We start from the raw sequence: 26,173 nt of genomic DNA, 5'->3' as shown, positions 1-26,173 counted from the left end.
CTAACATAAAATATAGTTTTCTTTCCCTTTACTACCCCCATCATCCACCTCTTACTTAACATTTTCTCAAATATGTATTAATCATTATCAGAGCACTAATCTAAAAGTGTTTCTAAACAATCCTATCGTTGTATCGTTGTATCGTAGTAGTGATATGTATTTAACCAGCTGGTGTATGGGCCCGACTTTACGCCTGTGTAATTGTCGATAATTAAAACAAATACAAATAAAGTAAATCAATTATAGGCGAGAACTAATAAAGAAGAAAAAGATGATGATGATGATGATGATAATGATAATGATGAAGCAGATATAAAAAAACATTTACAAGAAAGAGAGAGAGAGAGAAAAAGAAAAAAAAATACAAAATGAAACTATAAAATGCTCATGTAGGTATGTCTTACATTTTTAATTTATTTTTTCGTTTTGTCTTTTTAGATAATAACAGGAAATGATTATATCGATAGTAAGATATATGTAAAAAAATATGTTTTGTGAAAGATAATGATGAAATTTGTATGTCGAATCTGAAAATCGCCAAATAAGTTCGTTGAGGATCATCAAACAAACGTGTATGTAAATGGGAAGGATATTTTATGGGGGCTTATTGAGAACGTTTAAAAAATTCTACTCGTGTAGATAGAGTAGAATAATGTCTTGTTAAAAAGATTTAAGAAAAATCTTTTGTAAAAGTAGCATCAATCGAATGGTAATTTTCTGAGACAAAGAAGACACAAATAATAATAATAATAATAAATAAAAAGAAATGAAAGTGAGAGAAGAAACCGACATTTTAATAATAATGTTTGAAATATTAATATTAATATACATAGCTTATAATATACATAAAGTTACGAAGGGGTCAAATCTGTAATCTAATGCAACGTTTGTTCTAATTTATGTATGCCGCATCTATGTGTATATGTTGTAATATTAATATGGTAATATATAATGTAACGAATAAATAAATGTAATAAAAATTCTATCACCTTTTTCTTATTTTTTTCTACCCCTATTATAACTTTAATTAATAAATAATATTAATAAATAAATTTATGGTAATTGTAAATAAATTATGGTAATGTAATTAATTAATAAATAATAGATTATATTATTTTTATGTTAAAATTTCAGTTAAATTCAACTATTGAACATGACGAATAAAATAATTGTAATAAAGATAAAATTATTTATAGTTTTTGTTTCTCTTATCAATTTTGATTATTTTTATGACTTTATGATAAGCTCTTAATTATGAATTAATGTTCTTATTATTATTTTATTTTATAATTAATAATATTTTATCAGATTAATTATTATCGTTTTATAATATAACTATGGCTAAAAAATTTTAGTTACATTAAAAATTGTTATTCAAGTATTTAAAATAAGTATTTAAATATATAATACTTACATATCTGAATAAATTAATTTTATTTTTTTGTTATTTTTGATTAACTTCTTTTAAATCAGACGATTTTACACGAGTCAAAAGTTCTTTCGGTAAATCGTCCAAAACAACTTCTCCTTTAGAAATCTTTTTCATATAATTTAACACATCTTTCATTGTGTTCATTGTTCGATGAAATTCCTCTGATTAGTTAAATAAAAATTTAAAATATTGAAATCAAATTTTTCGTAGCAAATTATTAATAAACATTTTTACCAATTTCCGGATATTCGACTTGAGATGCAATTTTCGAAGATTCTGTTGTTTCGGCTGATTTCATTTTCTTGAAAATATTCTCATCTGTAATAAGTGTATCAAAATTATATAAAGTGTCTTGTAATTAGTGAACAGGAGTCGATTTTACATGAAAAACTAAGTTAAAATGTAACATAAAATTTGTTGTAAGAGAAACAAAAAGTTAGCTTGAAAATCTGTTGTTACAGGACATTTTATATATTATTATTAACACAATTTTATTTATAATAAATTAGTTATAAGTATAAAATTTTGTTTATTATTTAATTACCATAAATTTGATTTTTCGGTAAAATTAATTCACTTCGTTTTACAAGATTATCAATGTCTTTAACCCTTTGATTCGTTCTTTCAAGAAGAACTCTATTTAATTCTATACGTTTCATCAAATTTGTTAATTGAATCTGCAAAATTCGAATAACAAAAAGATCAAAAATAAATACAAATAATTTATTTATACTAAACTATTGTCAAACACTAAAATTAGTATAAATATTAGTAAAAAATAAAACTTTGAATAGTTGAGCAACTTTAAAATCTGTAGCGCGCGAAATTTGAATTCAAAAAATGACATTTGAAAATAAAATTTAGAATAAGTTGTTGTTTTTAATTACTTACGTCTATTTCCGTCGATTCATTCTTCGCTTTTACAAAAGAATTTCCCTCGATCGTATCTTCAACCGGAATTTTATTTAAAAATGTAAAAGGTTCAGTCGGATTTTCTTGTGCTCTTTTCAAAGAATCTTGTAAATTTTTCAGCTTTATTTTATCAACGTCGCAAAGTGAAAATGAAGATTTTTTAGAACCAAATAATTTTTCATAATTTCCTTTTTCAACAATAATTTTATCCAACGATTCAGAGGTTATCTTATTTTTTTAAACTACAATAATTCTTCATTATTAAAAATTTAATTTAAAAAAAAATATATATATATGCATAAAATAATTTTATAATCGTTATTAATATTACCTAGTTTTATTTTTGGATTCCATATTATTTTAAAATAGTTAATAACGTTTAAGAAAATACAAAACCTCAATTAAACTAACCCCGAGTTTGTATCTATGAAGATTAAATTCGTTTGATCAATAAATTTTCCTTCAGTACAATATTAAGAATAAAAATAAGATACAATAAACTAATAGTTAATGAGAATACTAATAGTTAAATGCTAATAGTTAATTAGAATACAATTGCATTTATGGAAAATTAGATTTAAATTTTGTATAAGAATAAAATTTCGATTATAAATAAATCACTGTAAACGAAAAAAGTTGATATGAGATAAAATAACAATATATAATACGTAATATAATTTGATTTTTTTTTTTTTTAGTAACGCATATATAACCCACATTCTTATAAATACAGTAAAACGATATATTATACAATTGATGATGAAATTAGAGAACTATTTATTATCTAATGCTTATATGATTAGTTGTACTTACAAAAGTATTATTATTTTTAATAATAATAATAATATTATTATTATTATCCATATTATATTTTTATCATCTCAAGGAAAAAAGAAATTGATAAAGACCAAAAATAATAATTACTATAATAATACGATTACGAAGCAAATATCTTATTAAATATAAAATGATATGAGATATAATTTATAATGTTGATTTGAGCGAATTAATCGACACATACACATACACATACATACATGCGAAAAAAATGATTATTCGTTAGCTTTTATATCATTTGAAATAATATAAAAATTGAAGATATTTATCTTTTAAATGCTAACGATAACAAAATAATTAGTAGCAGCCAGAACAAGTAGCAAAAAAATAATTAATTTAATTTTGATCATTTTTCAAATCGTCTTTGACTAAATATTTTTCTATGGGAAAGAAGAAGAGAGCAACATTTTTAATAGATAATTGCAAATAAAAGAAAAAAACTATGTTAATTATTATACACTACTGCTTGAAAATCAGTCTTTTACATATGAGAAATAATTAAGTGTTAATAGTAATTAATTACATTAGCATAAATCTTCTTTTAATATATAGAAAAAAAGTAAATGATTTTAAGCATCATAAGCATGAGAATTTCCTTAAAATAATAATAAAAATATTAAATATGCTGCTGTTACTGCTGCTTCTGCATCTTCTCACAAATGTAATATTTTGTCCTATCATTGGAACCTAATTATCAGACAAGAAAAAATTGCAAAACTAAATATATATATGTATATAATTTAACAATAAATTCTTCTCTATATTTATATCACAGTTATCTAGAAGTATATAAGTCTAGCATCTTCTGGATTTTGTTCCACAGGACAGTACGGGCATTTCAATCTAGAAATAAATAAGATTTGCTTTTATATAAAGTTAATTCGAAGTTGATCTACTTTACCTTCTCGTTATGCTAACATACTTGTTCGCATTGGTGAGCTTATTTAATGCATCCCTTGATATTACATGACCACAAACTAATTTCATCGGTGGATTATTTTCTGTACTTTGTTGCCGAAGAATCGGACATGCAAAAACAGAATGATAACGACTCTGTTTACCCAAATCTATTTCGATCTATATATTAAAGACAAAAAGAAATGTAAAGATCAATTTTAATGAATATTTATTAAGCATAATACTGTTAATTAGATTTACCGGAAGTTCATCTTTACCACTCCATATACCAGTTACTTGTCTTTGTTGCATGACCTGTTTAATATTAAGAAGAGCAGGAAGTGCGGTACATCCAGCATTGATACTATATAAAAAAAATATCTTTTCATAATCGTCGTTAGTAATTTTAAATTTGATCAACTTACCAAACAGAGAGCGGACTGTCAACGCTTAGGCCTAATAATGTACATGCTTCTTTAGTAAAAACATCATGAATGTCGAGCCATAATGTAGGATCTAATAAATGGCTATACGGAGATGATTCTATTCCGTTAGGTAAATAAAGTAATGTTCCCATTAAAGCCTGTACTTCTTTTTCATGACGTCCAACAAATTGTGTAAGATTTTGACGTGCATACATTATTGCTTCGGTTTGTTTTGTAGGTCCTTGTTGTACAAGTCTTATGAAATGTAATCTATGTAACTTAAATTCTAAAGATGAATTCTGTAATAATTTAAATTACATTTATTCTAAGACTAATCTTTTCTACTTCTTATATGTTAGGAATGAAATCGTATTAAAAAATTTACTTGCGCTAATAGGGCTTCTCTGTGCTTTTTAGCCCATTCAAGTGCAGGTTCTAAATTTCTTTGCTTCAAGCAATCAAGTATATAATTCAATTCTGTGAACGGTTCTTTCCTACCTTCATCGGTTTTAATTCCTGCTTCCTAAAATATTTCTAATTATATTCAACAATATGAAAATAAACATATGATTGTACACTTAAGTATTGTGTTAACAATATTTCTATACGTAATCTACTTTCAACTTCATTTAGAATGTTTTATTATTAATTAGATAAATATCATTTAATAATGAGATAAGATTAGATAAGTATTTTAATATTGAAATAAAGAAACGTTTTCATAATTAATTAAAATATAGAAATACGTTAAATGATATTAAATGATGAATAATGAGATGCAACTTCAATTATAGGTTATAAATTTACTGTTGCTAATTCATCTGCGATATCCAGCATTCCTTGACGGTAGAAATGTTGGCAGATAACTTGATTAAGAAGGTGAGATTTTTCTGGACCAGAAAATACATCTTCTCTACTCGTACTTGCAAAATCAGCAATAAAATTTCTATCAATAGCTTTTCCCACTTTTGATACTGTACTGTGTAAGTCTCGGTGATCGGTAGCCAAACGTTGTACAATATCACGAACCTTTGACATTGCCTGTTTTAACACTTGCACTTGACCTGGTGTTAATTCATGATCAGGTGGTGCTAAGAAAAAGTAATATAATAATTCTTAAATTACAATTGAATTTCAATTAAATTTCAATTAAATTTCAATTAAATTTCAATTAAATGTCAATTAAATTTCATTTATATAACCTTTAAATGTATACAAACAAGTTTAAATGCTAATTACTAAGATGTCATTTTAAAGAGGTTATAAATGTCAAATATCGTTTAAAAACATAGACATTGAATTAAACTTCATTTTGTTCATTTTCAATAATCAATTTTGATATACAATCTATAAATATAATCTTGTCAAATTATACATAATATATGCTGAATCACAACAACAACACAACGAATCTGTCCTGAATCAAATCAAGGACATGATACATCATATAATATATAAAACGATAATTCTTACCTTCTTCTAATTCTTTTTTTAACGACTCACTGTGATTTATTAAATCTCGTAAAACTGTATCCGCATGTTCGTTGATAGCACCAAATTTTAATAAAACTTTGTCAACTTCACGTTCGACAGCATTACAAGCCTCCATTGTTGTTTGTCTTCAATATACTTGTGTCATTAGTAAAGAGAATACTGAATTCCGAATAAAAATAAACGTTGATTGAAGTACACTCTAGTGGTAAATTTTATAACTTACATTAAAAGATGGCTGGCTACTAAGAAATATATATTTAATTTTGGTAATGTTGAGGTTAACTCGTTGACAAAAGTTGGCAATACTGATTAAATGCGATTACTTTCTTCCGGCTTCGTAATGTAAGCTCACCAAAGTCGCCATTTGTAAAAGTTTCCTTGATCACTGAGCGTTGAGCACCAAGAAACATCCTAGGGAACGTTTGGAGAGGCTATATTTAAACCGTAAGAAGGATATAAAGTCTAAATACATATCAATATATATAATAATCTAAATTTTTTATTGATATGTTTTCCTAACTGAAATTCTTATCTAATTCAAATTACATATTTAAATAAACATATGTCCAAAAACATTATTTTATAAGCGACTTGAAAATAATATTTAATATTTCTAAGATGATGTTAATGAACATTGAATGGAATCGGATATTATCTATGATAATAAAAATAGTTATACAATTATTTTAATTATTATTATTATTGTTGTTATTATTAGTACTATTACTATTATTACTATTATTATTATTTTATTATTTTTATTATTGTTAGTATTACCGATGATGTATTATTTAATTTCTTAAGAAATTATTATACACATAAGAGTATTGTAAAAAACAAAGTCGTGTAGAATATATTAATGTATTAATTAAATTAATATTATATCAACAATGCATATGTTCATATCGTAAAAAAATATCATATAGGTCATGATACTTCACTTTTAGGTAAAATATATCATGGAAGTAATAGAATGTCAATATAGGTTGGGAAATTATATTTATACTATCAGAGACTCTAAGGATGTACATGCTAAATTGAAAAGTGGTAATTTAACGATACTTTTAAATTTATATTCTAAAATCTTACGATTTAGGATCGATCGTGCTTACACATAGACATCTTTAATTTCCAGATCCTGTTTTTATTACAGAGTATATTAAATTATATGGTAATCATATGGAATTTGGAGTACAAAGTGTAAAAATACCAACAGGTTGGTACACACATGTGTCCAATCATAAACAATTTAACAATTATTTTATCAATGTTATATTATTTCTCTTAATAACTATAATTAATTTTATTTTTTTACGTTTGAAATACGTTTTCAATGGACATTAGTAAACTTCGACTTAAAAATGTTCTAATATTTGAATTAATTTATAGCATGCTCGATTTTAGATACTGGATTCGTTTGGACAAAAAAAGCAACGTTTTTGCTTATAGAAGAATACTATGCTAGAAAAGAAAAGTTTAAAGATACTACGATAAAAGAAGAAATCATTGTGGAAAGAAATAGCACTTGTATTTGAAAAGAATAATTATTATGTTTCTCCATTAAATTTAGATAAAAAATTTAGAAATTTAAAAAGAACTTATCTTAAAATTCGCGATAACATTAAAAAATCACCTAAGGAAAAGGTTAGAATTACGTGGGGATATTACGAATATTTAAAAACTATTTTTGAAGATTATAATGTAGATAACTATAGTACGACAAATAAAATTGTAGTTAAGACTGAAGATGATGAAAAGATATCAAAAAGTATTGTTCATAATGAAAACTCGTTATCTGGAAAATCTGTAGAGGATGATGATTCTATTTTAATATTATCCGATCAATCAGATCAATCAGATCAGTCAGATCAATCAGATTATTATAATAATACTAAACAAATTATTGATTATGTAAAACCAATTAATATACAGAAAAGAGTTAAATTAAGGACGCAAAGAAAGAGACAAGTAAAAAATTTTAGAGAAGAACGTCTTAGTTTAGAAAAAGAAAAGATCAAAGAGCTTAGACGTTTGCGAGAGGCTATAGAAAATAATAATGAAATACAGAGAGAACGTAATCAATTATTCTCATCTTTTATAATGAATATATCATATGAAACATTAAACGAATATAAGTTTGGAACTTCTTATGAGAAAGCATAAATAATATAAATTTATATTGCGAACAGGGTATCAAATGTGAGTAAGAATAAATTATTATAAAATTATATCTTTATGAGATCATTTTCTCATTATTAATAAATTTGAATTTAATCAAAATCGAACCAAAGCTGTCCGATTTGACCTAATTTATTTATAAATTATATTTACTTAGTATGTACTTTTTGTATATTGTATATTCTTTTTTGTATATTGTATGTATATTTACTTAGTTACTATAGTATGTAAATATATGTATGATAGAATCTAGCATAAAAGTGCACTTTTTAGAAAACATGTAATATCTTCATATCTAATAGTAGGATTTCAATGAAATTGGAAAAATAAGTAGCACATAATGTTTTGACGATGTAGATGAAATTTAAAAAAATATAAAAAAGAATTCAGCGCCAGTCTGTAAAAAGTATTAATAATACCCTTTCCGCCGATAGTGTATTAATCTACTGATTAGATTTATATATGTCTATAAAGAAAAATGTAAATAATAGATTTTTTTTAATAATAAAGAATATACATTGAAGATAATTACTACACGTTTGTGATAATAAAAAAAAAAATAACAAGTAATAAATAATTAATTAGCAAATTTGTCAAGAAAATTCAATTTAATCTATTTCGTCAATCATATTCTTATAATTTTGTAAGATCTAATTTTTTTCAAATGAAAATTATTTAAATGCACATCAATACACAATATTGGCAGTATATATTTACATGATACAACAATAAAAAGTAATACCATCGTTTTGTTGTCATTGAGCACTAAATGTAGAACTTGGATATAATCACATTTTTATGGAATTATTTAATACTACACAATTTTGTTGTCAATAATTCTAATATGAGCGAGTTTTAAATGGAAAATTCAAAGATAAGAATCTATGCTATATACAGGTTGTCCCAGCTAAAAGAAATCACCTAAATATTTTCTTTGATTTTTATTATACGACAAATTTTATATGGCATTACTTTGAATGGTTTAGAAATCTACAATATAGAAAAAAATCTAATGGAATTAGATCAAGTGAATATGCCGGCCAAATTATTAATTGTAAACAACTTTATTAATTGTATTAATGCCAAAAGACATGTACATTTTACTCGCTACAAGGGATAATAAAAAAAAATGACCTATAAAAACATAACTCTTTTTAAACCATTTCAAAGTATGCCATAAAAATTTGTTGCATCATAAAAAACAAAGAAAATATTTAGGTGACCTTTTTTTTAGGTCATCCTATATAAATGTATATATCTTACAATTAACTGAAAAGAAGTTTTTTTTTTTGTTATGAATATGCCACTTGTTATTCGTGCCATAAATTGCCTAAAAATATTTGTACACAAATATTTAAACTTAACATATAATAACATATAATTAATTTCATATTAATAAATACAAGCATATTTTGCCTATATATATATAACAGTACTCCTAGTTTCTCAGAATATACATATTCAGTTAATTAATACGTTTATATATATATACAAAGAACGAATTTTCATGTTACATCAATTATTTATGCGTTTTATTGTTCAAGTGGTGTACCCTAAAATAAAAGTAAACAATTTAGATTAGAATTAAAAAATTTTGGTTGAACCATTAGTAAAGTACTAAATCTAATAATTATATATACTACTTAAACTATTTGTTTGCCTAATCGATAAACTCTACAAACAAGTAATACATTTTTCATATCATTTATTATCAAATAGTCATAAAAAATATTCTCATTTATAGTAGCATTAAGTTTAATTATTAACCCCTTGCATTATTAGGACTTGTGTTTCTACTGTTTAAATAGTAATGAGTATCACGAGTCCAATAGGTTATTTTAATGCAAGCAGTTAATTTATTTCAATTATAAAAGGTTAAGTATCAGTTAAGCAATTTAATATTTTTTCAAATTCTAAAACTAAAGTTAATCGTTTAGGTATTTGAATAATTTAATAGTAAATAGAATCAAAGATTATATAAAAAATACTAACCCATTCTTGAGCCATCATAAGTATAGTTTTATTAGATAATTTAGGTCCAATTAATGGATTCATTTGTGCCATGTAACAACATAACCAACTACAATAATAGAATATTATTATCAATATTAATAAATAATTTAGATTAGGATATTAAATATTGTAATACTTACAACAACCAACAAGTAAATGCTGTTAATATAAGAACAACTTGTAGGATTCTAAAAAAGAAAAAGAAAAAGAAAATGAACAATAATAATAATTAATTGATTAATAATTAAAAAGGAAAAAAATGTTTCTGATTATTTGTTTTTTTCTTTTTTTAATTAAAAAAATTTGTTTGACAGATAGTGGGATGGGCACTTTAAAATATTTGTATGTTAAAACGTACCCACGGTTTGGTCCAGTAGGCACAAAACACGGGAATGCAATCCCAACTGCTCCCCATAAAATGGTGAATATTAATACTGGTGCTATGGATGCTGCCATTTCTCGAGACTTTTAAATTTTTTAAAAAGAAACAGGTAGAATATATTAAAAAAATATATGAATTTCAACCAGCGGATTTGCTTCTCAGGTGTGTGTAGTAATCACATGAGTGAAAATATCGATACTAATCGTTTTGACGTTTAAAGTGTCATGTGATGTGGCTTTCGATTAGATTCGATATACCGCGACTTTCAAATCGTGTCTTTCCATTGGATTCGATATACCGCGAATTTCAAATTGTATGTATAAAATACATTTATATTATTAATAATAATTAAAATTAATAATAAATATATAAGCTACTCTTATATATAAAAATCGATTAAAAATATAAAAAATCGATACAATATAAAAATTAGGAAAAGATTGAAAAAGTTATATACATCTTTATATCATTTGTTGTTTTGTGATATACGGAGTGTTACATAAATTAATTGACAAAAATGTATTATTATTTTTAATAGATTTAATTTTACAAACATTAGGCCTTACACATAATATTTTAATAAAAGAAAAAAAAACATATATTTTTAAATAATACGACAATTGCAACGATCATCATATAGATTGTTTTTATTTTATTTAAAAAATTTTTGTAATCGATACTTTCGTTGGTTCCAAACAAATACTAAATTTTCAATTACGAAAATTATGCTAGCTAAAATAGCCGCAAAACATGGTATCAAGAAAAATGTAGACACCTGTTCCATTTCAACCGGATCTGGTTGCTGCCAATCCAAATATATCTTTTTATTAGCTTTTATTTGCTTTTTTAATCGATCTATTAAACCAATCTCGAGTAATTTTATGACACTATTAAATAATATAATATATTATTTATTTCTACATCGTATATTAGCATCAACTCAATAATATATTTATTTATTTATATATTATGCTAACACTTTGAATGCCATGCTCATTTTACATGACTTGCATGTTATGTCAAGTCGAATTTGTTATTATATTGAAATATTATTTAAAATAGATAAGGTAAAGTAATGTAATCATGTGCGATGTATTTATTTTATTGAAAGTCACTGATAACCGACGCAGCGTCACGAATAAACTTAATGCTGGACACCAATGACCCCCATGGCATTCAATGTGTTAAATATATGGATAATATTTCACAATTAGAAATAATATACTTAAATTTACCCCATATCTATTGTCCTTTTATATTTGAATTTTTTACTTATTCCAGATGCAACCCATGTTTCAAAATAAACTTGTCCTACAGCTTCCAATTGACAAATATAATCTCCTTTTGTGTCATGCACATCTTCGGGAAAGAACATAACATAATCGTTAAAACATGCTTGTTCATACATTTCTTCATCCGTCTCAACTACAAGAAGTCGATTGCTTTTCCATAATTCTTTTAAAACTACATTACTTATCTAAAATTGAATTACTCTCTATAAAAAGGATTATGCACTTTTTTTGTAAAATTATCATGTTTAATATTATAAAAGTGAATATATTAATTTACCTTAAATGCTATATAAGGAACAGATCCGTTGACGATAACGACGTTGTAATTTGTTTTATTTTTCAAAGATATAAGATCATTGAATGTCGGTAAATCTACGATTTTCGTTGTCATGTAAGCAAATACGAGCACAGAAAAAGCTATATGCATAATAGTGCAAAACAAACTCAGGGATAATTCTATTATTCGTGATCTTCCCTCAAATTCTTCTGGAATACAACCTGTAAAATTTATTTTAATGAACCTAAAAGTATTCAATAATTAAATGGTTAACGTGCATAATTTAATCTCAAATTTTTCTTTATACTTGAATAACGTTGAGTAATTTCAAATACATTTTTTCTTTTTGCAAATCTGATTACACAGATTTAAAGTTTAATACTATTATTACAAAAAGTATCTTTACCTTTTTTTTTTTAAAAGTGCATAGTTGCCGAAATATTAATAAGAGTTAAATTTACCTTGTTTGCATAACATACCAAAGTTGTAGAAACAATGATCGATTAAATCTGCTTTTTGTTTGATTTCAATGTAACATGAGAATACTAATTGTGATATGTAACCGCAAATAGTTAATAAAACATACGTTGCTGCAATAAAATACCAAACATTCCAATCGAATAAATATAATACCCAACCGGAACTATATGCTGGATCGACTCGAAGGAAAAGTCGATGTCTACATGTTTAAAATGAAAAATAAATACATTTGTTGAGATATATACAATGTTAATTATATTAACACTTTGATCATCATTAAAGTTGTCATCATAAAATGTTTTAATTTATTTATAATTGATTACACTCTAATGTTCGAAATATTTAGATGGATAATTGTAATTTTAATTTTAAAAACATTTTAAAAATTGTTCTACGTATTTAATTGTTCGTTAAAAAATTGTGTTAATTTTGATAAATATTATGCAATATAATAAATCAAAATATTACATACGGTGTTTTCCAAAGTGCAGGTGTAAATCGAGCAGCATTGACTCGTTTAGAATACATCCCTATTTTTGGTACTACATCGGTTTTATTTTGTTGTAATAAACCTAACAAACCTTGATAAGTAATATTACCATTTTCATTAATAAAAGTACCCACAGTTGTTACATCTGAACGTATTGTTTTCAATCTGAACAAAATAAATATTTTTATATAAAATAATATTTCACATTAAGAAAACATTTATGAAATAATTCTTGATGATATTGATATTTACGTAAAATTTAAAGATTCAGAGAGTAAATTCCATATGTCAGCTGCAAGACCACTGACCTTAGTATCATTGTCACTGTAAGAGACTATATTTGATTCCTGTAGTAAAGATAAATATAAATTATTATTGAATATTATTTTTTAAATGATATCAAAAATGTTCTATGTTTGTTTACCTCAAAATAAGTAAATTCAATAATTTCTTTATGAAAATTATGTGTTTCGATTAATCGTTTTTTCGACAAAACTTCTTGATGAATTATCCAATAACGATTAATGCTAAATATGGGTACAAAGACACCAAGATTTTTGTTCCATATTACACCACCGATAGTTAAAGAAAATACAAATAAATCTTGAATAGTTGCTATTAATAATATACTTTTCATAGCGAGAGGAGAGAAAAAGAAAGTATTTCACTAGATGTGAATAGTAACTGAGTGCATGTGAATAAAATTCATGTTTCTCGATGAAAAAAAAAATGTGAAGATTCCTTAAAAAGTTAAAAAGTTGCGTGTTATTTCATCATTTAGCATGTTTGCATGGCATGGTATTTAGTTTAGACATTTCAATAGTGATTCGTTATCTAATTGTTTTTTTTTTCTACAAATTAGAAGTCACACATGTGACCAGAAATGTTTTATAATAAGGATTGGTTTTTTAAATGCGACCGAGTTTTCATTTCCATTAGTCATATGTTATTCTTTCGTGCTGTTTATCGTATACCTAAGTAATAATACACGTAATAATAATGTTTGCATATAATAGTAAAAATGAAAAATCAATTTCAATTAAAATGGAAAAAAGAAAACAAAAAATAATGTTAGTAGGTTTATGATTTTTAAAAATGTTTCATTTTGTTTGGTGGTGTACGTTAAGTGTTTTTGTTAAATGAACAATGAGTTAAGTGTAGACAAGAATTTAAAGATATATTTTTTTGAAAAGGTTTAATTTCGTTAAGTGTGTATTAAATTTTCGTACTAAATTGAATTTGCTCTCTTGTTTTCTTTTTTTAATTTCATGCTGAATTTTCTTCGGTATTATGGGGGTAAGGAATTATTATTTTTATAATATGACATGAGATACATAGCTAAATTATTTTCTAATTTAATATTTAATATTTTATTGTGTGTGACACTATTATATATTATTCACGCATTTATGTGAAAGCTTTATTTAAATATAATTCTAACTATAAATATAAAACTATATTTAATATATTTAAATATAAAACTAAAATATTAATAATTAAATATGTAAATATAAACTATATTCTAAATATAAAACTATATTTAAATACAATTTTTGTTTATACCATTAAGTGCCACCAGACCAAACCAAACCAAACCAAACCAAACCAAACCAGACATGTTAAACATGTTAGCATAATTATTTCAGGATTAAATTAATTATGAGTATTTTATAAATTAACAAATTTGTTACTTTGACAATAACACACATATAAGCTTAATAACATATTTTGTAAATGCATTAATTTTATTTGTATTAATATTTTAAACCTTTTCTTTTAACGCGTTTTTTTCTCATATCTTGTTTCGATTCATAATAAAAAATAATATGTTCCATAGCAAGTACTATTAAGGATATTATAAATCCTATCGATAAAATGATAAATATTACATATATTTGATTGAAATCGATCTTTTGAAATTCAGTCTTTATCTTGTTGTCAAGTTTTATAAACAACCAAGAATCTTTAAATTTGTCGATCAATCCAACTTCGTGCATTTTTATGATCCTACAAATAAATTAATATATAAGTACAATATACATACAGAATCTTCTATAATTAGAATTAAAAATACAAGTAACGAAGGGGGAGCGGGGAAGTTGTGATTTTACATGGAAAAATTAAATATTGAAAATATAGAATACAATTTGTTTAGACAAAGCTTTGTTTTTCGAAGAAAAATAAGTTTGTACATTTTTATTTAATTTATTTAATTTATTATTTTATTTAATTTATTATTTATTTAATTTATTAAGTTTGTACTTCAAATAAATTTTTTTTTTTCAAAAACAAAACCTTGTACTAACAATTTTGATTTTATATCTATTTTTCCCCCTCAATGCTCGCTTATATTATTAATTAAAAAAAAATAATTAAATAATTAATTTTTCTAAATTTAAAAACTTACGCCACATCGATCGTACGTTTGTAAGGAAGATGTTTTTGTATCCCAAAAGTAATCCACGTTTCAAAATAAAGCTTTCCTACAGGAATTAAAGTACAAATGTATCTACTTGACACTATATATATGTCTTGTACTACAAATATCGCATATTTGTCTTCAGTTTGACAAACTTGTGTAAACAAATCTTGATTTTTTGCCACGTATTGTACTCGATTGTTCCATTTAGGATTAGTTTGAAAATGTTGTTTTATTCGAGTCTAAAATATAAATTAAATATATATTTTTATGTATCAAATTTATTACATAAGCTTTATACATTTAAAATATTTTATGAATTATTATGAAAAATAATTTTTTATGACGAATGACCTGAGATGACTGAAAAGAAAAAAAGATACATGTGTATTTTAAACACTTTCCAGAAAAATCAATTCATAGTTTGTTGACTATTCGTTTTACGAAAAATAATCTTGAATTTAATATTTTTCCGAAATATTTCAGTTAATTAAGTATGACGATATATCTTGTATATTGTTTATAATTATATCAAAAGTATTTAACTATTAATTTATACATCAAATGAAAAATAAGTGAAATATTGGAGAAAATAAAGTTAGGTGGTTAACCTGGTATATGAATAATAGAAAAATTAATTAAATTTACATAAATTAATTAATTTCATACCTTGAATTCATCGTGAACCATTGACCCAAGGAAACTGATGATTACATAATCTGTTTTATGAAATAAATGTGTTATATTGTAAAACGGTGGTATCATTTTTCTATTAGTCATTTGATAAATCAAATTGGAGCTAAATGTTAGGAAAATTAACCAAGAGAAAATATTCTTCGAATAAGTGAGTATCTTGAATTTGTCGAAGAAATCTTTTGGAAGATAACCTTGAAGAAAATAATATTTTTATTTCATATATCACTGTTTTATATTTTAATTAATAATTAATATATATATATATATATATATATATATATATATATATATATATATATATATATATATATATATAAAATTATTTTTAAATTTAATTATTTTTAAAATTAATATATATTATAATTATTTATTTTTTTATTATTTTTTAATTTTATATTTATTTTTAATTATTGTATTATCTATTAATTATTATATTATATTATAGATACTGTATAATATTATTTTATAAAAATTATTTTTTTATTATTTAGAACAGAGCTTCTCAAATTGTTTACTTTTCAATTTTTTAATTTATTTTTGTACAAATTTGAAATATCAAATCCAATTAAAATTCAAAAAATTACATTTACTTTATAATTACTTGAAAATAATTAAATTTATTATTAATTTAAAGATTAGTTAAAGATTTATAAAATTCGATATTTTGCAACAAATATTACGAACAAATAATACGAAAGAATAAAATTATCGATTAATCGATATTTTCCATTTATTTTTACCTTGCGAACACATTATAGCAAATGTGTGGAAGATGTGATCACTTAAGTTGAAATTCACATTATTTTTATATTCTTTAGGATTAATTATAGTTATTTTTTGCGCCAAAAAACCGAAAAGACTTAGAATCACGAATATTGATATAATGAAGTACCAAGTGTTGGGTGAAAACATTGATATTAACCACATATTATCGTAATACAATTTTGGACGGATAATTAAATTATATCTGAAAAACAAATACAAGAATATAAATAATAAAATAAATTAAAAATTATTTTACAAATTTTTACATGAAATTCGAATTGAAATTCAACCATTTTACAAATGAAATTGAATTTTAATTTATTTTAATAATGAAACGTATAAACCATAATGATAAAACTTGTTAATTAATTAATTTGTATTTCAATTTAATTTATATATTTTTTTTAAATTTTAGAAATTTAACTAAAAATTACCCTGTTTTGTAAATGGGCATGGTATAAACCATATTATTTTGTTGAAATTTATATTCTCCGGTTCGCAAAATGACGTCAGTTTCATTTCGTTGAAACATACCCATAATCCCATCGTAAGAACCATTTGGTAAAAGTTTACCGAATGAAAAAATCGGACTTTTTACTGGTATTAATCTACGAATAAATCAAATAAAATCTGATAATCAAATTACCGTGATATTTATAATAGAAATCATTTGATTTCTGATACGTACGTAAAATTTAAATATTCGGAAAGAATTGTCCACAAATCACCTGCTAAACCTGTAATTTTGGTATCATTTTCGTAGAACATGGTCATATGAGAAGCCTAAATCAAATAAGAATCATCATTTACAATGATAATTAATTATAAATATTTTTTAAAATATCAAATTACGATAATAATTTGAAACATTTGACATGCATATTTTGTTACACCTTATTTTTTAAATTTATTTACAAATTACAATAATACAATTGTTTTTGTAAAATAAATATGCTTATGTTAGTTACAAAGTAGAAAAATAATTAATAAATAATTGAAACCTAAGTGTTTCAAAATATTACAAAACGAAAAATATTTAATTTACATTTAATTAGATAAATTTCGTAAAACTGTTATCTACTTATCAGTAAATATGTGTAAAAATGTTTAAATTAGTATTTTAAATAAATAACCTGTATTTATAATAAAATATCAAATTGTAGTATAAATGATCAGTTGTTATAACATATATATATTTATATAACAAGTTAGTACAAACGAGTAGGGGATGATTCTGTATAAAAGATAAAATTAAAAATGTAAAATAAAATGATATCAATAAAAATCTAAACATTAATCATATAAAACAATTTGAAACCTATTTTAGAATAGACTAAAAATAAAATACGAACAAAATCTATTTCATTTTTGCATTTAAATGTAAAGAAACATTTTCCTCTATCAAATATATTGAAATATAACTCGTATAGTATAAATTACACAAATAAAAATATCAAATAAATGCATATAACATTATAATTATTAACAAATATAAAATAAACATATACAAACCTCATAATAAGTTACTCTTATAGGTTTACGATCGAAATGATACAATTCTGTTTGTCGATTTTTCTCACGTGCTTCCGCATGTAAGATTGCAAATTTTGGTATAGAATACAATTGCACAAAATTTTGTTGTCTTTTGTCCCATATCAAACCACTCACTGCAAGACAATTGTTAAAAAAATATTGAAGGATCGTAAGGATGAAGAAAATTCGAACGATCATTGTAAAGGTTCTTTTGTTTATGTTATGTTTTTTTCTCTATTGAATTATTATGTTAGTTAGAAAATAGAATAGTGACCTGAAAAATGTATAGCAAAGTATTGAACGGTATTTGAAATGATTACTTCATGTTTCACACTCTAATGAACGGATGTGTCAAGATTGTATATGCCTGATAGAAAAAAAAAATACGTTCGATAGCGATAAAGCTTTTTACCTCCATTATGCCGTGATTATGTTTAAAAAAAAAAATAACAAGAAAAATGTGTGTGAAAGTAAGGAAATATTTATCTAATGCATATACGAAAGGGTATATAACTAACACATTATATATACAAAAAAACATTAATTGTATATTATACTTGATTTAATATATATATTGTTTATATATATATATATTTTTTTATTTATTTATAAACGTTATAAATATATACATATATAAATTTATAGTGTATATATATGTATATATTTATTGTGTGTATATATATATGTATAAATTAACTTAGATACTAAAACTTACTCGATGCGTCTATAATAAAAAGTACGAAAACAGTTTTATTATTACAAATCACGCGTTACAGATTCTCGATAGTTTTTAAAAAAGTTCTTTTATTTTTTGTCTTTTTTTTTTTAATTCTTTTCTTCTTTTTAATATAAGAAACGCAGTAATTCTTAATACGTTCAATCAAATTAAGATTAGATATTTATTTATCGTCTTAAACCCAACGCGCTATCCAATTTTCAAATATAATAAATATTCATAATAAGAAAAAATATATATTTGTATTTATAATAATAAGTTGAAGTTAATTTAACACAACAAATACGAATATATTTAACACCATAAAGTACGAAATCGTTAGTTTTATTTATATATTAATATTTTTTTTGCATAGGAAATAAAACAATGTTTTATTGTTTTACAAAATATTTCTTTCACGTTTAAATATAAATAACTTAAATAAATTATGTTTTTACATCGAAAAATTGATAAAAAATAAAACCTAATAATATTGTTTATTTTGGTCTTCGACAAATTCAAAAAAAGAAAAAAACAAATGATTCAAGATTCGAATTTTCAATTTCGCCATGATGGCGCGCTGAACTCGCGACATTTATTTCTTTATTTATTAAATTCTTTTGTTTTTGTAATTTTTTTTTCTTTTTTTCATTCCTTCTAATATTTTTTTTAAACCCTGACGAAACGATTCCTACGTTTCTCGTAATAGAAAAATGATAAAAAAGTATAATACAATCTTAGTCAGTCACTCTCTCGTTTCTAAATTTCATTGTGTTAGACGATATTTTTTCTAACAAATTCTAAGATCTTATCTTAGTTAGTTAGCGCATTTTAAAACTTGTATACCATTCTACGGTTCTATACACATACATGGTATGAAATCGCATAATTTTTTTTTCTTTTTTTGTCATTTCTTTTTTCTTCTTATATTTTCTTGTTTTTTTTTTTTTTTTTTTTTTATACACACAAATGGCAGCATTAATTTATATTAACATCGTTTTACTATTTTTACGAGGACAAATGGTACTTCCTTATTAGAACATTAAATATGTTCGACGATTAGCTTAATTGTACCTTGACGATACTTTTAAAATTATAAATCTGATCGTCTTATAGATTATGGAGATGCAGCACGCTAATTATGTATTATACGTATATAAAAGAACGAGTATATGTATATATATATTAGGGTGGGTCAAAAAAATCAATTATTTTTTTTTTACAAGTGAAACGGAAAAATGGGTTGCTAAACACCTTAAAAAAATTCTCACCAAATATGAGCTCTTAATTTTAATAGGAAGATCCTTCGCATCGCAGTTTTTTATTGTTTTCTCAGTGCAATAGAATAAAATTCATACCTCATCATTAATTGATTGTACAGAAAAATGTTCTGGAAGAATTTTGTAGGAAATTTAATGCTCTACAAAAAAGGTATCTTATATTTTTTCCGTAAACCTCACCATTTGAATGATATTGAAGACTTAAGTTTGATTATTTTCAGACAAATTTCATTTTTGTTTATGAATTTTATAACTCGACAATAAATGACTATTATAAAATGCGCAATACAAATTTTTGTAGGAAACTAACTGCTCTATGAAAATTTCTTATGTTTTGGCGATTAAATTAGATATTCGGAAAATTTCAATTTAATTTATAAGTTTTGAGAAAATTTACACGAATTTTAGTTTTTATCAACTGAGAAACTTCAAAATATTTTTCAAGTTTTTTTATGTGTAAGTATTAAATTGAATTTTTTCGAATATCTAATCAAAAATTTTTTAAATCAGTACACATGGAAGTTTGATGATGAATATCTTTTGAACGCTTAATTTAATCGCCAAAACATAAGAAATTTTCATAGAGCAGTTAAATTCCTACAAAAATTTGTATTGCGCATTTTATAATAGTCATTTATTGTCGAGTTATAAAATTCATAAACAAAAATGAAATTTGTCTGAAAATAATCAAACTTAAGTCTTCAATATCATTCAAATGGTGAGGTTTACGGAAAAATATAAGATACCTTTTTTGTAGAGCATTAAATTTCCTACAAAATTCTTCCAGAACATTTTTCTGTACAATCAATTAATGATGAGGTATGAATTTTATTCTATGGGACTGAGGAAAAATAAATAACTGCGATACGGAGAATCTTCCTATTAAAATTAAAAGCTCATATTTGGTGAGAGTTTTTAAGGTGTCTAGCAACCCATTTTCCTTGTCGCTTGTAAAAAAAAATAATTGATTTTTTTACCCACCCTAATATATATAATTAATGTACATATATATCATAAAACATGTGAGTAATTTTTTTAGGAAACTTTAAATTATAACACATATTTTAAACATAATCATATATGTGTATATATACGTGATACACAGTCAAATGCTTCACAACCTCTTATTACAGAGCGAATAATAATAATAATAATAATAATAATAATAATAATAATAATAATAATAATAATAATAATAAAAAATAATAATAATAATATAATTAAAAAAGTGATATATAAAACCAGCCTTTTAAAAAGATTATTTATAAATAGATTATTCAAAGATAGAGAATTCGAATTACAAAGTTCATGTATATATCTTATTGTTAAATATATGGGAAAATTCATCCATGATGGTTCAGTCCATATCATTTAATAAATATTTTGGCAGTATATTAATATATATTGTATTAAGGAGAAATAATTATTTCATTATTTAAATACGTTATATATAGTATATATACAAGATTCAGCATAACAGGTAATGATATTTTTACATATAGAAAAAAAGTCGAAGAGAATCGAGTAACACTTTTACGTTTTTCAATTTTCGTTTCCAAGAAAATTGTGTTTATGTCAGAATTCTCAGAATTAAACGTACACTGAAATCTCTCTAATTATTTATTAACAATAAACATTTTTTTCTTTTATGTTTCCGTACTCATTCAATACAAAACAATATTTAATACGAATATAAAAACTTTCCGTATGTTAAGTTGAAATATTTCTCCTGAATACAATCATTGGGATAACGCGGAAATATTCGCATGTTAGTTGTAAAAAAAGGTGACAATAAACAAAAAAATATTAAAAAAACACCTCGAGTCATTTTACAGGAGCTAAGTAAATATAATTTATAAAATATCACATGACATATATATATGATCATGAATTCATCGGATCAAACGTCGACTTATTTCAAATGCGATTTCACTTTGCTTGTGAAAACATATAAATGCATTATTATAGAAATGTGTCTTCTCAGTTATAAGTCTTTTAGAAATAATCGTTTTATTTTCACTTAGATACCCTGGTTTCAGTTGTAACTTTGCTTGGATCTGGTAACCTGACAACTAATTGTGCACCGTTTTGCATTGGTCTCGTGCCATTAGATGCGTTTGTTTTACCTATTATTGGTTGAGGAACAGAAGGTAAAACTTTCTTTGCACCGCTTAGTTTAGGTGAGCAACACTGTTTTTCATCATAGTCGTTTAAATTAATATTTGTATTTGGAGGTGGTTGGTAATTAACAGTCTTTGCTGGTGTACTATGTTCGTTAAAGATACAAGCAGATCTTTGTTCGATCGATTCAACAACATTTGAAAAGTTTTGTTGATGTAACTTCATGGCATTATTGTGATCATTTAAATTGCATACCAATGAATCCATGTTGCTTTTAAACATTTGATCCTTTTGATCACCTTTGTAAATTGGTGCTGACAGTTGTGTGGAATTTGTTTTATTCGTGCTTTTATGACTACTACCAGAATAACTGGTTATCGATTCGTTGCAAAAATCGCTTAAATATGTTTGATTCATATACCAATTGTGTAGACGGTGATGAATTTCTGGAAACTGTGGCCTTCGATTGGCTACTTCGTGCCAACATTCTATCATCAAACTATAGATCATCGTTGGACAATCTTCTGGACATGGTAGTAATTGACGAGAACGTATCATGTCGATTACTTCTTGATTGTTGTACCCATAATATGGCTACAAAGAAAAATAAAATTTAGAAAGGAATTCTTGTGTATGCAAAAAGAAATTTATAAATAATAATTACTTACTTGTAACCCATAACTATAAATTTCCCATAATACAACACCAAAACTCCAAACATCTGATTCCGTAGTGAATTTTCCATATAAAATTGACTCAGGTGGCATCCATCGAACTGGTAATAAACTCTTAGATTGAACTCTGTAATAGTCACTACTATAAATATCACGAGACAATCCAAAATCAGAAATTTTCACTGTCAAGTTGTCTCCTACTAAACAATTTCTAGCAGCTAAATCTCGATGAACGTAGTGATGACTGGCCAAATATTCCATACCTAGAAAAATATTCACAATGAATAAGAAATTACAAATTAAACTAATCAATTAGACTTCATTTGAAATTAGCTTTGACTTACCAGAAGCTATTTGCAATGCAATATGAAGAAACTCTGGTTGTTCTAATATCTTTCCAGTTACATTATTCAATGGAACATCTGATCTTGGTGAATGACAGATTAAAAATTCATGTAAATCTCCTTGCGTCATATATTCGAATAACATACACATCGGTTCTCCTTTTAATATAACACCTAACAAACAGATTATATTTGGATGTCGAAGATCCGTCATGAGATCGACTTCTCTTTTAAAATCACTTTGTGTTTTTGGACTTGCATTTTCTTTTAGAGTTTTTACAGCAACGTATATTGGTGGTTCGCATTTATTACCAGTTTGTAGCTCGCCTTTATATACTTTTCCTGTCAAAAAAATGCAAGTAAAATATTATTATTATTTCTATATGTAAAATGTAAATTAATTTACAGATATATAAATTTTGTATTTACCAAAAGCACCTTCTCCAAGTTCTTGTAATAATACCACGTTGTTTGTGGTAAATTGAGGTACTCTGTTATTCGAAGTTCTACTACTACCACTACTTAATGTTCCTGTACCTGGAGTCGTGTTACCGGGTCCAGCTAAAGAAGAACTCATTTCCATTGGTTGCGTAGCACTGCGTCTTCCATCATATATGTTTTTGTCGCACTGTATTCCAGTTAACATCTACAAACAAAATATTTAGTAAAATATACAATTATTTGAGATTATTGATTATTAAATACTTTTTGTACTAACTTTATTCGAGGGTAAATGATTCATTTGTCTTCTGGACTTTCTACTTCTGTAGCAACAGCAATAACAAATAATTATAGTAACAAACCCTCCCATTAGTACAAAACCAACAACTCCATAAATCCACAAATTTTCAACTGTAAAATAAAAATGATAAATTATTCATTTTAATTAAATTGATTAGTCATATGTGTATGTGTATATGTGTAATACATCATACGATAACTTACCACATTTAGGTATATGACAAAATTCTTTTTGCATTCTATTATTAGCGTCAACAAAACACCAAGGTTGTAAATCTTGACCGCTTGGATTTCTACAATAAGAATGTCGCCAAACAGGGTATTTATGAATCATTAATAGATGAGACCATTTCAAACAAGGTCTACCACTAATGCTGGTATTCACAGCACCTCGATAAGATTCTCCGTTACCCCAATAACAGTATTCGTCTATTAAATTAAATATACAAATACATGTATTTATTTGTAAGCATAGAAATTTCGTATTTAATGGCCTAATAATTTGTAATAATAATAATAACAATACTAACTTTCTTGTACATCATTTTCAGTAGAAATACTAACGCTCAAACAATCTTGAGCTTCTGGACTGCCTTTGAGCGGTAAGTCAGAACATTCGAGTAAAGGCACTTGTCCGATAAGTGGATGTCTTTTTGCTATAGCATATTCCGTTCTACATAATTCATTTTCCAACAATTCACATTCCTCGCGACATATTCTTCGTAATTTTCGATTCATCTCATTTTTATTTGACGAACGATTGTCTCCATAGCTTTGATTGATTATTTTCTGATTACCTCCTTTTCTTTCCTTGCTTGGATTAAATTCAAAACCAGGACCTAGTGTAGGATTTCTTTTTTTACGTAGTCCATGTGTTCTTGCATATTCATCTACGGAGTCCTCTCCTTCACCGTCTTCTAAATGTTCTTCTTGATTTGATTGAAGGCGATTAAACAATTTACTACTGAATTCAGAGAATTCACTATTCTTTGGTTTAGGATTATTTGGTGGATTTCGACAAATAGGAAACGTTGAGTAACATAACGACGGTTTGGCATAGCTTTCACAATTGGAAGATAAATCGCTATAAAAATGTAATTACTATTAGTTTCAATATTTCTTGATAAGAAAAGTTAATTAATTAATGAAGTACTTACTTAGAAAAGTTTATAACACCGAAAGCTTGAATCAATTTGTCTTCGAGTAATTTCTGCGTCATTGGATACAAAATGTAAACGGTCTGATTTCCAACAAATTGTGCACAGGTTTTACCTACGTAGGTCTATAAAATCAAAATCCAAACATACAAGATATTATAATACAGTGTCTTTATTTTATTAAATAATTATTTTGTAAGAAGTGGAAAAATTTACTTCGCAAGTTCCTTCATGATTGTCTTTTTTCCAGGTATTGAATTCATACCAGGAAATCCAGCAAAATTGACCATACCCGATGGTACTTGTATATTGACGTTTTTAAGGCCACTGAGTGTACTAAAATCCACAGTGCTTGACTGGGAACTAGTCGGTTGTGGACTAGGTGATAATACATTCAAAGAATTTGTTGGTGCCAGATGAGAGATGTGTGGCGTTGACATACCAATCCCTGAGATGTCCAGTCTGTTAGTATTATCCATTCTAAAAAATACGAATATTACAAAATATTCTTAAATTTATTTTATTTTCATATTCATCATAACATGTCATCATCATAATACATCTTTTACAAAACATAAATAAAAGTATGAAACCTAACCCTATTTAGAAATTAAAATAA

At 24.9% G+C, this 26,173-nt stretch overlaps 8 protein-coding genes across 11 annotated transcripts in view; 2 read left to right on the top strand and 6 right to left on the bottom strand.

Moving 5' to 3' along the window:
• The window catches only part of Vmat (Vesicular monoamine transporter), a 35,095-nt gene extending 34,110 nt beyond the window's left edge, over window positions 1-985 (top strand). For all 3 annotated transcript variants that reach the window (XM_015325811.2, XM_089177992.1, XM_089177991.1), the window contains exon 13: window positions 439-985. The gene's annotated coding sequence lies outside the window, so the exon portion shown is untranslated. The remainder of the gene's footprint in view (window positions 1-438) is intronic.
• Window positions 986-1,232: 247 nt separating this feature from the next.
• LOC107068872 (uncharacterized) lies at window positions 1,233-2,581 on the bottom strand (the record flags this gene model as incomplete). Its single annotated transcript, XM_015325693.2, has 4 exons — window positions 1,233-1,593; window positions 1,667-1,750; window positions 1,977-2,109; window positions 2,324-2,581. Coding segments are annotated over 4 exons (624 nt in total), but the record flags the coding sequence as incomplete, so codon positions are not given.
• A 695-nt stretch (window positions 2,582-3,276) lies between these two features.
• On the bottom strand, window positions 3,277-6,151 carry Sou (required for meiotic nuclear division 5 protein souji). 2 transcript variants are annotated; one of them, XM_015325830.2, is made up of 7 exons: window positions 5,977-6,151; window positions 5,311-5,594; window positions 4,889-5,026; window positions 4,504-4,802; window positions 4,340-4,442; window positions 4,083-4,258; window positions 3,277-4,024 (listed from the first exon to the last, which is right to left on the bottom strand). In XM_015325830.2, exons 1-7 carry the CDS (start codon window positions 6,110-6,112, stop codon window positions 3,961-3,963), a joined length of 1,200 nt encoding a protein of 399 aa, XP_015181316.1. In that variant the 5' UTR covers window positions 6,113-6,151; the 3' UTR covers window positions 3,277-3,960. The 2 variants fall into 2 exon arrangements, with proteins under 2 accessions (XP_015181316.1, XP_015181317.1); XM_015325831.2 differs by having other exon boundaries at window positions 4,104-4,258; window positions 5,977-6,150.
• A 574-nt stretch (window positions 6,152-6,725) lies between these two features.
• On the top strand, window positions 6,726-8,233 carry LOC107068913 (uncharacterized). The gene is given in 4 exon segments (XM_015325759.2): window positions 6,726-7,044; window positions 7,133-7,213; window positions 7,402-7,490; window positions 7,492-8,233. Coding segments are annotated over 4 exon segments (927 nt in total). The 5' UTR covers window positions 6,726-6,956; the 3' UTR covers window positions 8,161-8,233.
• A 531-nt stretch (window positions 8,234-8,764) lies between these two features.
• On the bottom strand, window positions 8,765-10,766 carry LOC107068914 (V-type proton ATPase subunit e 2). The gene is made up of 4 exons (XM_015325760.2): window positions 10,547-10,766; window positions 10,329-10,376; window positions 10,168-10,255; window positions 8,765-9,728 (listed from the first exon to the last, which is right to left on the bottom strand). Exons 1-4 carry the CDS (start codon window positions 10,642-10,644, stop codon window positions 9,708-9,710), a joined length of 255 nt encoding a protein of 84 aa, XP_015181246.1. The 5' UTR covers window positions 10,645-10,766; the 3' UTR covers window positions 8,765-9,707.
• Window positions 10,767-11,115: 349 nt separating this feature from the next.
• LOC107068873 (uncharacterized) lies at window positions 11,116-14,501 on the bottom strand. Its single transcript, XM_015325694.2, has 7 exons — window positions 13,534-14,501; window positions 13,362-13,456; window positions 13,092-13,274; window positions 12,601-12,818; window positions 12,140-12,360; window positions 11,806-12,047; window positions 11,116-11,457 (listed from the first exon to the last, which is right to left on the bottom strand). Exons 1-7 carry the CDS (start codon window positions 13,744-13,746, stop codon window positions 11,223-11,225), a joined length of 1,407 nt encoding a protein of 468 aa, XP_015181180.1. The 5' UTR covers window positions 13,747-14,501; the 3' UTR covers window positions 11,116-11,222.
• A 167-nt stretch (window positions 14,502-14,668) lies between these two features.
• On the bottom strand, window positions 14,669-21,313 carry LOC107068874 (glutamate receptor ionotropic, kainate glr-3). The gene is made up of 7 exons (XM_089177990.1): window positions 18,502-21,313; window positions 17,678-17,772; window positions 17,424-17,597; window positions 16,965-17,191; window positions 16,198-16,415; window positions 15,517-15,770; window positions 14,669-15,116 (listed from the first exon to the last, which is right to left on the bottom strand). Exons 1-7 carry the CDS (start codon window positions 18,718-18,720, stop codon window positions 14,864-14,866), a joined length of 1,440 nt encoding a protein of 479 aa, XP_089034116.1. The 5' UTR covers window positions 18,721-21,313; the 3' UTR covers window positions 14,669-14,863.
• Window positions 21,314-21,518: 205 nt separating this feature from the next.
• The window catches only part of Ror (tyrosine-protein kinase transmembrane receptor Ror), a 244,764-nt gene continuing 240,109 nt past the window's right edge, over window positions 21,519-26,173 (bottom strand). Inside the window, 10 exon segments of the mRNA XM_015325750.2 lie at window positions 21,519-23,232; window positions 23,307-23,575; window positions 23,657-23,998; window positions 24,086-24,302; window positions 24,375-24,508; window positions 24,602-24,826; window positions 24,928-25,481; window positions 25,555-25,679; window positions 25,771-25,799; window positions 25,802-26,034. Of these exon segments, the coding sequence (XP_015181236.2) occupies window positions 22,534-23,232; window positions 23,307-23,575; window positions 23,657-23,998; window positions 24,086-24,302; window positions 24,375-24,508; window positions 24,602-24,826; window positions 24,928-25,481; window positions 25,555-25,679; window positions 25,771-25,799; window positions 25,802-26,034 (2,827 nt within the window). The 3' untranslated portion in view covers window positions 21,519-22,533.

This window comes from Polistes dominula, unplaced genomic scaffold, assembly GCF_049000335.1.
Source record: "Polistes dominula isolate Pdom_NZ unplaced genomic scaffold, Pdom_raw_medaka contig_77, whole genome shotgun sequence".
Lineage (NCBI taxonomy): Eukaryota > Metazoa > Arthropoda > Insecta > Hymenoptera > Vespidae > Polistes > Polistes dominula.
The sequence above is the reverse complement of the archived record's forward strand: the minus strand, read 5'-3'. Positions and strand labels throughout refer to the sequence as shown.